The sequence below is a fragment of the Manis pentadactyla genome, chromosome 1, assembly GCF_030020395.1.
Source record: "Manis pentadactyla isolate mManPen7 chromosome 1, mManPen7.hap1, whole genome shotgun sequence".
NCBI lineage: Eukaryota > Metazoa > Chordata > Mammalia > Pholidota > Manidae > Manis > Manis pentadactyla.
In genome coordinates, this window is record NC_080019.1 from 101,395,026 (window position 1) to 101,408,701 (window position 13,676).

General features: G+C 33.3%; 1 protein-coding gene across 9 annotated transcripts in view; it reads left to right on the forward strand.

Moving 5' to 3' along the window:
• Nucleotides 1-13,676, forward strand: part of MYNN (myoneurin) — a 29,458-nt gene that overhangs the window by 5,418 nt on the left and 10,364 nt on the right. For 7 of the 9 annotated variants that reach the window (XR_008996933.1, XR_005027329.2, XR_005027330.2 and 4 more), the window contains 6 exons: nt 419-578; nt 2,433-2,611; nt 3,458-3,541; nt 4,441-4,527; nt 6,183-6,503; nt 8,114-12,778. Coding sequence is in view for 1 of the 9 variants with exons in the window: in XM_057499868.1 (XP_057355851.1) it covers nt 419-578; nt 2,433-2,611; nt 3,458-3,541; nt 4,441-4,527; nt 6,183-6,445 (773 nt within the window). In the remaining 8 variants the exon portion in view is untranslated. Of the gene's footprint in view, nt 1-418; nt 579-2,432; nt 2,612-3,457; nt 3,542-4,440; nt 4,528-6,182; nt 7,821-8,113; nt 12,779-13,676 lie in introns of those variants that run through there. The other 2 variants (XR_008996934.1, XM_057499868.1) reach the window with 2 other exon arrangements.

Sequence of the window (13,676 nt, forward strand, 5' to 3'; positions counted from 1 at the left end):
ATAAAGAGAAAAATTACAACTCAAGCCATTTCTCAGATTTTGTCAACACATCTCACCACCTGCTCCCTAGACTTTGTCAATTTCTGAACATATTTATTAGAATTACACATTCCTTTCTGAACCTTTACATTTACCTTTATTTATATACTTAGATTGTACTGTTTAAGTTGCAATATGTATTTCTTTCATTGACCACCTTTCACTATTATGAATTGACAAACACTAATTTCTTTTAATTACTGTTTTCAATTGTCAGTCTAGAAAAAGATAACCTATTTGCTTTTTAACTTGTAGCAGTTAACATTTTCTGAATACTGAAACTAGTACTGTTGATAAACTCTTTTGAAAGCTTATATGGCTTGAGCAACTATGACAGTATTTCCTCTTAAATATCAATTTAATTTACTTGTTCTTTTAGGTGAGAAGCCATACAAATGTGAATTGTGTGATAAAGGATTTGCTCAGAAATGCCAGCTAGTCTTCCATAGTCGCATGCATCATGGTGAGGAAAAACCCTATAAGTGTGATGTGTGCAATTTACAATTTGCAACTTCTAGCAATCTCAAGATTCATGCAAGGTAATAACAGAAAAAATTAGTTGTTTGATCTTTGATTCTATCATTCACTATAGTCTAGTGAATGTTATATTAGAATTCAAAACAGTAGAGTTCTAATTATGGTTCCACCATACAATATTCTCAGCATAATCAAGGAATTCTAGTTCCTTGGTGGCTGGAGGAGAATAAGTGAGAGAAGGAAATAAGATCAGAATGGTGATAGGGCATCCAGATGGTATAAAATTCTGTAGGCCATTATTAAGCTTTTACTCTTAAGTTTGAGAGGTAAGTGCTTACATTTTAAGAGGTTGACTCTGGCTGCTATATTAGGATAAGATTGTAGGATTGCAAGAATGGAAGCAAAGGTTTTCAGTTAGGAAGCTATAGGTAAAAGCCAAGTGAGTATGATGATCATTCAGGCCAGACTGGCAGCAGTGAAAGAGATATGAGTAGAAGTCAGATTCTGGACATGTTTTAAAGATAGAGCACACAGAATTTGCTGCAGATTGGATGTGGGTATTAAAGAAAGAAGAGTAGAATCAAGGATGTTCTGTGGTTTTGAGCCTGAAAAGATGGAATCACCATTAACTGAAATGGAGATTTGTGGATAGACAGTTTAAGCAGGAATACAGGAGTTTAGGAGTAGAGAGTTCTGAACATTTGAGGTAACTTAAGACATCTGAATGGAGTTTTGAGGTAACTTAGACATCTGAATGGAGATAAATAGTAGACAATTGGTTAAGTCTGGAATTCAGGGAACTGGTTTGAGCTAAAGATGTTAATTAAATACTATCAGCATATAAATAGTATTTAAAGCCATAACCAAGAGAAAGAATGTGGCAGAAGAGATGAAAGACTGAGTCATGGGGCACTCTAATTTTAAGAGTTCTGGGAGATGGGCAAGAACTAGCAGAGGTGACTGAGAAGAAGCAGCCAATATAGGAGGGAAACCAGAAGAATAGGCTTTCCTGGAATCCAGGTGAAGGAAATGATTCCAGAAGGGAGTGATGAGCTGTGTCAAATTCTGGTGATAGGGAGATGAAGACTGAAAGTTGAATATTGAATTTTGCAAAGTGAGAGGTCAGCAGTGTTCTTCACAGAAACAGTGTGTTAGCAGAGGCTAGTAGAGAAGAGTTTAGTAGAAAAGAAATTAAAGTAGAACAGTTGGAGGCTCCAGTTTTTCGTACAGGAGAGCGGAGAAATGGAACAGAAAGTGAGATCAAGGGTCTTTTATTTTTAAAGGTGGGAGACAAAATAGTTTATTTGTATGCTATGAGACAGTGGGGTGGGAAAAATGGATGATGTAAGGATGGGGGAAATAGCAGGTGTGGTATCATTAAATAGGCAAGGGGAATAGTATCACAAGTATGCAAATGGGAGTACTTGGATTTAGGTGAACTGTCACCCTCACGTTAGGTTAATAGGAAAGGAAGTAAACTATATAGGTACAGATGCCTATGGGTGGATTGTTGTGATGGGGGCGATTTTCTTCTGATCACTTAAATTTTTCTCAGTGGAACATAAAGTAAGGATATCAGCTAAGAATGAGGATGGGTAAGGAGATGCTGGGAGTTTGAGGAAAGAGTTTTAAAGAGTTAGTAAATGGACCAGTGAAAACAATTGCCTACAACGTTAGGGGTATACATGACAACCATATCAAATTAATGGCAGAACTTCTTGAAGTGATCTCAGAACTGTTATTTTGATAACCAAAACATGTATTTTTGACAGTCTGTATTGAAACTTGATTTTAAATATGTATGATTTAATGTCTGTTAAGATAAAATTAAATAAAATACTACATGAAAAATTCTTGCGATATAGATTGACCTCAAATTGTTTTACTTATTGGCATATATAACTATTTACTAATAGGAAGCATAGTGGAGAGAAGCCATATGTCTGTGATAGGTGTGGACAGAGATTTGCCCAAGCCAGCACGTTGACCTATCATGTTCGTAGGCATACTGGAGAAAAGCCCTATGTGTGTGATACTTGTGGGAAGGCATTTGCTGTCTCTAGTTCTCTTATCACTCATTCTCGAAAACATACAGGTAAGAATTTGCCACAGACTGCTTAGAATAAGGAAAGTTGTGAATGAAAAAAGGGAAATCGAGCCTTTACAAACAAACTTTATAGTTATTTATGTTGTTTGTGCTTCTTGAAGCTCTTTATAATTTCCACATAAGTATTAGACATAAAAGCAGATTTATTTTTTAGAATAATAATGGTAGGTGAAATTTTTTTATCATGTAACTTATATACATTAAAATGAGATGATTGTGACTGTATAAACTTGAGTGGAGACATGTTTTATGATTAGGAAAACTCTTTAGCCTCATATGAAATTTCATTTACTTTGGATAAAACCATAAGAGTGAAATTAAAGGATGGGGGTGGGCTTGGGTAGATCATTGATTCTATAACTTCTTAGGACTTTTCCTATACAGATACTCTAAGATTTGCAAATTAAATAGATACCTTAAATGCAAAGCATGAATTTTGTTCAAAGATTTTCATTTTTTGTAGGGTACATTTTTGTAATAGGTCTTCTGTAAATTTCATTCCCCTTTGATGATATAAAAGGTAGTAAGAATTGAATTAAATTGATGAATTTTCACATTTTTAATAAAAAAATTGAACTTGTTGCCAAATTCTAGTCTACTAGAAGGACATTTACAGAAATAAAGTTTTATTTTTATGAAAAGCATCAGTTTACATGAGGGGTGTGAAATAATTACCAATATTCATTTAAATTGGATCACACTGAAAATACCTCTAAAATATAACATAAAGAGGTTTTAAATAATGTTTTAGCACAGCTTACTTTAGATTATTGTAATTGATAAATATTATGTTGGTATAGTACACCACTTCAATATATTTTATTTTCCATCTAGGTGAAAAACCATACATATGCGGTATTTGTGGGAAAAGTTTTATTTCCTCAGGAGAGCTCAACAAACACTTTCGATCCCATACAGGTCTGTGTTTAGGGAGAATGTATTATTTTTTGTTCTCTCATTTCTTTTTATGTAAATCTTGACTTTTAAGCCATTATGGGCTATATGGCATCTAGTCATACTCTAACTTAATTAGCAATATTTTAATGTATAAATATCAACTTTCTATTTACTTACATCATTTTTTTAGTTGTTTTGAGTGTGAGTTAAATTTGGTTTAGAATTGTGTAGATTTTATAAGAAATATGCTAGATAATGAATAGTTTTTTAATTATTTGGGTTAAATTATAGATACACAAGAAAAGAAAAAGAAATAATACTTACTAAATAGTTTTCAGTATGCAATTTTAAGAATATATCTTATTGTTGACATGTTTATTGTAAAAGGTAGTGTATAAGTAGTATAAAGAAAATACTAAAAAAAATTTTTAAACAAAAGAAAATGCCACTTTGAAAATCTGCTATTCTTTTTAAAAATTCTCCTAATTCCTATCTAAAAAAGCACTGGCCAGTTCTTATTTCAGAAGAATTATAATTTCTGTCAGTATTTTTTAAGAATTTCCTAATTTGTAAGCGACCTGAGGGCAGAAACCGTAATTTTTTACCCCTAGTTATATCTTCTTGCCAGGGTCTGGCATATCATTGGCACTCACTAAATGTATGATAGAAATAAAAGACTTAAGTTAGTTTTAGTTTAAATTTTCTGTTACTAAAAGTGCTTTTCCATGAAATAGGGTGCTTTATATCAAGTAACAGTGCCTATGTACATAGAAGTTTTTATTTCACTATATTAGAACCAAGTGATTAAAATGGCAATTTGAAACTAATATAATGATACTCACTTTGTGTTAATAAACATTGATATTTTTGTCCGAGCTTCTAAAATATTGAGGTTTTAAGCTTTTTAACTTGTTTTTCAGGAGAAAGACCATTTATCTGTGAATTATGTGGAAATTCTTACACAGATATTAAGAATTTAAAAAAGCACAAAACCAAAGTCCATTCAGGTAACTGCTTGTCTTATTTAAAACTTTGGTGCTTTCTCATTGGTAGATAATGGTACTATTCTTTTTAATACTGTGATCCACATTGTAACAGTTTAAATTAGATACATATTTTTAAAAACTAGATATACACATATGAAGAAGGTAGCTTTGTAATTTTTAGAAAAGTTCATTCTAAATTTCTTTTTATATTGATCTCATAAACAGTACTTGTAATATGTCCTCCTTTAAAAACCTGATTTATTAATAACTTCAAGAATGATGGAATACATAAGCAAACTCTAACTGTTCCCCACGCTAGAGCCTGGGTTACCTGGGATGTATAGTAGTTACGTGAAGAAAGGGGCATCATGAACACTAATCCAGAAGTACATAAAAGGAGATAAAGAAGTGGGTGGCCCCAAATTGTTATATAAAAATGGAAAACCGTACTACAAGATTTTAAATCTGTCGCTTAAAATGAATCCTTTAAAAAGTTTCACCATACATGCCATTTTGTCATGATCAGAAACAAAACATTGGGCTCCCTCAATATGTAGAGATGGTAGTAAGTTTTTGATAGTAAACATAAACATCAAAGAGATTAAATTAGTAACACCTGAAAACTACAGTGAGTCATTAATTCAACAAACATTAAGTAGCTCTAATGCATATGTAACTGTTGAGGGTATATGAAGTTGAACAAGACATAGTCCTCAAAGAGCCTACAATCTGGTGTGGGAGATCAGAAATCTAAATAAATAACTGTGATTACAAAATGAAATGTAAGCTATAACAGAGGCACAAAAGTGCTGAAGAAGAGATTAAGTCCTGAGATGCATGTTGGATAGGCTTCATTCTCAGGAACTTGAAAGAACAAGAGTAGCTCAGAGGATGGAGGTGGGAAAGGCAGAGAGCATTGTGAAGAGAGTCACTGGACAATAAAGTACAGGCTGTATTCTTGGCTGGCTGAACTGGAGAGAGGAGTCTGGCAAGAACAGAGAGAATTACAATTTTTTAAAAGCAAATACCCAGTTTTGTCTAGTGTGGATAGAGAGATTGAAATTATGTCAATATTTTGGAGTGACAAGATCATTGTCAAGCGAGTAGAAGATCTGAAGGCAGAAGTCTCTTTACTCAGTGTGATTATTACTCCCTTGAGCAGAATTTCTTTTGAAACCATATATATGAAAGTACCATGCCTCTGAACTTCAACTCACAGAATAGTATGAACTACTCATTAGTACATTCAGTGAACAAATAGTGTTCACTTTGTGTTACTACTGTTAGGTACTTTGAAAGAATTAGAGAAGTATAACTTGACATTTATAGTTTACTTGAGGAATTAAGGCATACCTAAGTAGAAAAATAGCTATGAGAGATAGATGCCATAAGGCAGTATATGAAGAACTGACAAATGAGTAATAAGATAGGTAAGAAACAGCTCACCCTGGTCTAAATTCATTTTTATAATGGAATTGGTGTTTGAATGTAGTCTTTAGGGCCACAGAAGGTTTGATTTGATAATGAGGACAGCAAATAAGCAAAAAAGAGAGACAGCAGAAGTAAAGGTGTGGAATTTGGAATGCAAGTTCTTAGAATAAGAAGTAGATTTAGTTTACCTCAGGGTTTTTGTTTTGTTTGTAAAGATAGTGTAAATTTTTTCCCTTCCATTTCAGGTGCAGATAAAATTCTAGATTCTAGTATAGAGGATCGTCCCTTAAATGAACAAGATTCCATACAAAAAAGTCCTTTATCAGAAACTTTGGATGTGAAGCCTTCTGATATGACTTTACCACTAGCTCTTCCACTTGGGACTGAGGACCACCACATGCTCCTGCCTGTCACCGATAATCAGTCTCCTACATCAGATGCATTGTTGAGGTCAACTGTGAATGGGTATTCAGAACCACAATTGATTTTTTTACAGCAATTATACTGATTTTGTGAGGAATATGGAATTGCTAAGACGTCTCTGGTAGTAAACATAAACATCTATGGTAAGGTGCATATATTCGTATTAAATTACCATTCATTTGAGTTGTGACCATTATTTTTCATTCACTGAAGTAAAAGCACCTGATGCTGCATCATAACTGTGCAATGCTTGTTTTGAGTTTTGCTTTGTAGGTCTAGATTATACACACAGTGTTTTAAGAAGTAAATTATACTATAGTGATGCTATTTTGGGTGGATAAGTTTTATTTTCTTTTAGAGCTGCCTTAACTTCATTTTATCATGCATTTTAGAATCGTCTTTCATTTACTAAAGTAGAATTTGTCAGTTTCTGTGATTCAGTTCTCACCTGTGGTATTTTTTTATTTCTTCCCCTCAAAATTTAAGCAAAATCATGATAGTATCAGCCCAACAGTGTTGCTGTTACTAATCCCCATAGACTAATATATAAATTTTGGAGGAAAAAAATAAAATTTTATATTTCTGCCTAAGAAAATTTAGGTACTGAGTGAGAATTGTGCTATTTCTCTATCAATATATTTCACTGGAGGTAACTTTTCTAATGGAGTAAAAAAAAGTATTTCTCTTAAAAGATAGAAAACTGTATGTAAATTTTTGTTTATTTAGAATTCGGTATTCTGGAGGAAACCAATGGTTAGTACTTTTGAGTTATCTGAGATTATAATCTCAAAATGAATTTTAAATAAATATTTAGTGTTTTTATCTTTGTTAAAAGACTGTTTTGAAATTTGATTGATTCAGGTTATTTTAAAAGGTTTCTAGATTACTGGAGATGAGCAGATATACCAAATTTTGAAAATTTTTCCTAAGCTCTTATACCTGTTATGCACTTTTTAAAATACTAAAGTCTAGAAGAAATTTTCTAAATATAAACTTAATGCATACTATAAATCACTTGGCTTCTGAATTTGATACACTGTATTATATAAAGAGTTAAGAAATTAAGTTCACTTATAAGTAAACATTTGAGTTATCAGAAAGCCAGCTTATTAAACATTTTATTTTTCAGTTTAAAATTTTTATAAATTAAACCACAATATGAGGCTGTTGACATAGTTTCATAGTAGTCCTTCCCCTTCCTAATGAATGTAGGAAATTCAGAATTCTTTGATGTTTACCATCACTCTTCCCCATTCCACTCTTCGCACATAATCATTTATTTTACTGCCTGATCTTTTGGACATTAAATTATCACTTCCACAAAGTCAGTTCCTATACTGCTGACTAAACACCATGAAGTTATTAGTTCTTGTTTCTGCCATGCATTAGTTGTGGCTTATTTGTTTTCTGGTTTTAAACTACATCTGTAATAAAGTTACCATATTTTCTAGTGTTATTGATTTCTTTACTTGTATTTTCTCTGGGGTCCTACTTACAGGAACCAATTAGACGACTATAAAGATTGTCACTTTTTCACAGCACACTCAGCATTTTCACTATGAATTGCCACCAGTGGGACTGACTTAATTGAATAGAGTTTGAATATTGCCTTTGTATAATATTCACCAACCTTAGTATTTAATTATTTATCTAAGAAACCTAATTATGCTTGTGTATTAACGTAATATACTGGGTTTAAATACTATAAAGTTATGAAATGTTCAACTAATCTATTCTGGCTTAAATTCAATAGGAGTTTATTGGAATGTGAAGAAATTAAAGAAAATTAAAAGACTCAACCTCTTTAAGAAGTCTGCTGAAATGGAGAGGTTATATTTAAATCACATCTTCATTAATCCAAGCATCTAGTGAACAAAATTTCTTTTTGAAAACTGCTACAGTGATGTCCTAATTCTATAAGTGCAGTAGTTACCAAATTTCCTCTACTATGATGGTAATTAGCATTTTACCTTTGCATAGATTAGCTAGCAAATTTATTTTTAGTATTGGATTGGAGTGGTTAAGGCTGATTTACAGTGCTTTTCTTCATCACATTATCTGCTTTTTAGCTAAAATAATTTTATTTTAAAGTGACATGGCATGATGCTCTACCAGAAAGACATTTCTCATTATACTAATCTTTGTCATAATATGCATATATTTTAGTTGTATCTGGTATCATTCTAACAGTAACATTTTAGTTAAGTCCATCTTCAAATGTACTTGTTACAATGCAGTATTCTGGAGAGATATTCTTAATTACTTAAGTATAATTAAGTTTTTTTAAAGTCTGTTTAGGATGTTGAAGATCTTAGAAACATTTTCTAAATTAATTTTCTATTTGTATTAGATTATGCCTCTTGTATTATTAGATTTTAGACTTTTTAAAAAGAAACATAGATTATATACAAATGACTTTTTGCTGTTTTTAAATAGTATTTTTGTTTTATGTTTAATTTCATAGGATGATTTTGATAGCAAATTTTAGAGAATTTTATTTTTTTCAAAAGAAAAGGTTTGATCAGTCCCTGTTCCAACGCTTTATGTTTCAGTTCTATAAAAATTGTGGAAATGATAACACTTGAGATGTACTTATATAAAGACAATGTACATGTACTCTTTTTTTTAAAATGTCCTAGAATAATAGTTCTAACATTGATGCCTAGCAGAAACATATTTTTAAAATAATGGTATCCAAGCTTCACGGAACCTTAGGCCTACTGAATCAATCTCTGGGACATATATATATATATACTGGAAAAGCCCCATAGTTATTTTAATGTATACCAAACATTGAGAACTTATCCTAAACACTTCTTGGTGTCTTCCTTTGGGAAGTGCTTAAAAATGAAGTTCTTGAAATAACTATGTCTTTACTCAGAGATTTTGAGTCTTTAGAACTTCGCCAGAAATACCACCAAGTAAAAGAAATTATATTTTAATACAGTTTCTATAAATTCTCCATTTTTACTCATTATTATGAACAATATTGAGATTTAATTTTTGGAGCATTAATTTTTTGAGACAGTGGTATGGTGTGCTCTTCTTTCCTCTGCAACCTCTGTCCCCATTCATTCAAGAAAGATTTAATGTATTTGCTTAAGGAATTAATTATCATGTGAACATAGTAACCATTCAGAAATAGAGTATTTAATTTAAAGAACATACTAAAATAAACACAATGGATGTGACAGATATTTGGATTAAAATATCCAGCCAGTATTTCAAATGCTGGAGAATTTGTTGAAATCAGAATATGTAAAGCTACAATGATAAACAAGGTAAACTCCACCCTTAAGTTTACAGTCAAATGGGAAAGACAAGCCTGAATCTAACTAGCAATAAAACAAGGCAGATCATCCAGTGCTATAGTGTAGGGAGGCAAGAGCAGTCATCAGGAATTGGGTGGACAAAGAAAGGACATTGCTTCCCTAGGTAGGCAAACACGAAGAGGTGACTGTTGAGAGGAATTTTCACACAGCTGACTGAAATTGGCAGAATGGAGAGAAGATGTGAAATGGGGAGATGATGAGAGTCAAAGATGTCCAACACTGTGCCTACACCCTCCTACTTGAAGTAGTCTGTGCTGAAGGAGTAGGATTTGATACCCAAGTTTATAACCCACGATCTCACACACCCAGCCACAGTTGACTGATGAAGGGCAGGGATTCGACAGCCACATTTGTGATACATGATTCCAAACTTGTAACTACAGCTGGCCATCCTCACCTTACCAGGGAGAATGAATTCTTAGGTCAAACTGATCTGCTTAGATTCTGTTTCAAAAATTTGAGCTATGAAATTCAGAGGCTATTAGGTATTTTGGTAGATAAGCAAATGAAAAGGTCATTGAACTGGCCAAGAGTCAGTGAAGCAAGCCAAAGTCTGAAGGAAATTACGAATGAGCAGAGAAACCTGATCTATAGACCAAAGCAAGGGTGCAGTAGGCAGTAGGTTTGCAGAACCATGCAACTGAGGCCCTACAAGACAGGTGTCGCTTGGGTTTCTAGCTTTGCAGTGCCATTCTGGAGTTTGCACAGCTATGTTTCATTTCTTTATCCCTGGATACCAGTGATTATATATTCCTACAGTAAATTCCATTTTTTTCTTAAACAGGCTTGAGTCAGTTTCTGTTTCTTGCAGTTAGACAGCCCCACTTTAACACCTAAGTTTGATCCTTAGTGATTTAGAAGGTGGTGGTGCTTTTAACTGAGATAGGGAAGATGAGATTGTGGAAAAGACCACTTTGTTTTGGGTGCATTGAATTTGATCGGCGGTGAGATACCCATGTGAAAATGTCTAACAGTAGATGGAAATGGGGCCTGAGATCTAGGAGAGGTTAAAGCTAGAGATAATAGATCTTACAGCATAAAGCTAATAATTATTGTGTTTAAAATGATTAAGGCAGCCATGGAATTTAGCATTTACAGAATAAAAGGTGAGGATAAAATCCTAGCATAAATTCATTTTAAGTATAAACAAAAGACAGAAAAGGAGATGGGCAGTGATAACAGAAAGAAAATCAGGGTGTTACATACAGATTACACAGAGAGAAAAGTGCCTGTGTACTGGTTACAAAGTACAGAGAAAATTAAATAAGTGCAAATTAAAGACAGCACTGGGTTGGGTGATTGGAGCGTGGTGATCCTTGGAGAAAGCTGTGGTAATTGTAGAAGTAGAAGCCAGGTAGGTAAGGTTTGAGTATTAAATGAAGACATAATAGATAGTAGTGTTTAGTTTGAAAAGCAGAGCATATAGACCAAACAAAGATGATTAATTTTATCAAATATCCAGAAAGTACAAACCACTGTTTTATGCTTTTTTTACTTTCAAGTTTGAAATACTGTAAAATGAGCATAAATCTGCAACACTATAATAATGAGGCTGCGTTTGAACTAGATCTTAAAAAAATGATTGCCAAGAGGAAAATGGAAGGAAACTTATATAACATGGTTGCAGATTTACTCATTACAGTTCAGATGTGCGAAGGAAGTAGAATTTTCCTATAGAACTTTCATGTCCTTCCTCTTGAATTCTTGAAGGAAGTCTGGACAACACTTAGTCCTACCCAGTTTAAAGCATAGTGTGATGTAAAGGGGATAGAATTTATGTATCTTAAGGTAATGCTTTTACTTTTGGGAAATTGTTGTCTTATTTGTGCCCTTTGTCTTCTCCCTAAAATGGTATTCAGATATATGAATAAAACGGCATTGGGGAAGACAGTGTCTTCACCTCTTCCCTTCTCTGGGTATCTGACTGGCCTCTGATGCACTAAGCAACAGCTTGTAAGATAGGTGATCAGGTTTTTCCTAGCTGGTTAGAGCCCAGTAGTTTTGGGCTGAAATGGCCTCACCTTAGTTCTTTTGGGTTTGAAGAACTGAGACACACAACTTTGTCTCAAGCAGTCCAATGTAGGTAAGGCTGCAAGTGTAACACATGCCACCCCTCTGCAGGCTCAAGGTAAGCCTTCTTGCTTTCCACTCAGCTACCTTCTGAGTCTCCACTTGGGAGAATATAGAAACTTGTGGGTTCCTTCCGTAGCACACAGCAACAGAGAGCAGTGTGGGAAAGCACACCTCATTGCTAAGGTTTGGTGTGGCTGTGACCTAGCTTGAGGGGCTCTCTTTCCAGAATCCTGTAGACTCTTCTACTACCTAGCATATTATGGACTACTTCAAAGCAATAAAAGATGAATGGACTACTGCTATACTGAACAACATGAAGGAATCATATTAGTATGAAAAGGAAGTCAGATAGAAAAAGAGTGTATACCTCCATTACATAAAATTAAAAAAACAGGCTAAACTATTCTGGTGTTAGAAATCAGGATAGTAGTCTATTTGAAGAGGGTTGGAGGAGTTTCTGGAAAGCTTGTGTCATTTACTGTCTTTATCTGGGTCATGGTTAAAACATGAATTAGCTTTATGATATTTAAAAGAAGGATTGTGTATTTAAAAGAAGGATATATATATATATATATATTTTAAACTAATTTGAAGAGCAAAAAAACCAGAGCACTAATTCTTAAACTTTAATGAGATTAAAGATGACCTTGATTGTAAAATGCAGATTCCCCAAACTAGCCTCAGAAATTTTGATTCAGTAGGTCTGACTCTAAGACTCTGTATTTTTAACACTTGCCCCAGGTGATTGATGCTTCATACTTTCAAGACTACTGGTTTAACTATCTTACTTTCTGGACATTCAAGTATAAGAAGTTTGTCATACTAATTGTTATTCAAGTCTGAGTTTATTGGATCTCTTAATTGCTAGTAGTAGCCTTTCCTCACCAGCCTAATGTTTTTCAAATGTAATGACAGTTTAAAATGTTCATAGTTTTTCCTATACTGTGGTTTTATTGCATCCATTGAATTCTGCGATTTTTCAAATTTGATTAAAAGACAAAGAGTTCTGTTTATTTCCTATTGCATTTTTAACAATATGGAGACACTTGACTTTCCTGGGACACAGCTTTTCTAGATACAGATATTTAGTTCTAGATGTATGCAGCATGTAATGATACAAAAGAAGCTTTGTAAAACAACTGGTCTTCATATCAACAAAGGACAGATCTTATAATGGAAACATATAGAGAACATACCAAGTAAGGTTTGGTAAATAACTAGGTAATACCATCAGTAACAAGTGTCAGGATACATAAAGTCATTTGTAGAATCCTGCAGCCTATACAGTATAGTTTAGTTTAGTCGATTTAATTGTACACATTGCCTAAGCAAATCTTCAGTAAGTGTTTTCTGCATTGGTAGAAGGTCATATTTCTAAAATTCCATCACCAGATTGTGGTAATTTTGTTCAGTATAACATAAACAGTATCTATTGAAAGAAAAAACAAGTTTGAAGTCTGTTTCACACATTTTGTGACTATCAAATACATGAACTATATTTTCAATTCCAGATGTTTTAAGATTTTGTTTTTAGCACATACTCAATCTGAAGCAACCATCTGCCCTAGATGATACAAATTCATCTCTCTGAAATCACAAGAATGGATTTGGTGTAAGGCATTTGGTCTTTTCTGGTTCAATGACTCTTTATCATTAAGTGAAAATAATGCCTCATACCAATTAGATGTTTCCATTACCATTACAACTGTCTGTGCCTACCCCACACCCCAGGGAATCAGGAAAAATGACATAAGGTGCTGAACATAAGGAAAGACCTGTTAAACTTGAAAAATTACATAGTAAGTAGGGGATATTTATCTTCATTGTTTAATCTACCAAAATAATACCCTTATGCAGATGTGACTTCTTTTTGTAATATTTATTTCTAGAATAAATACAGCTGTGATTTAA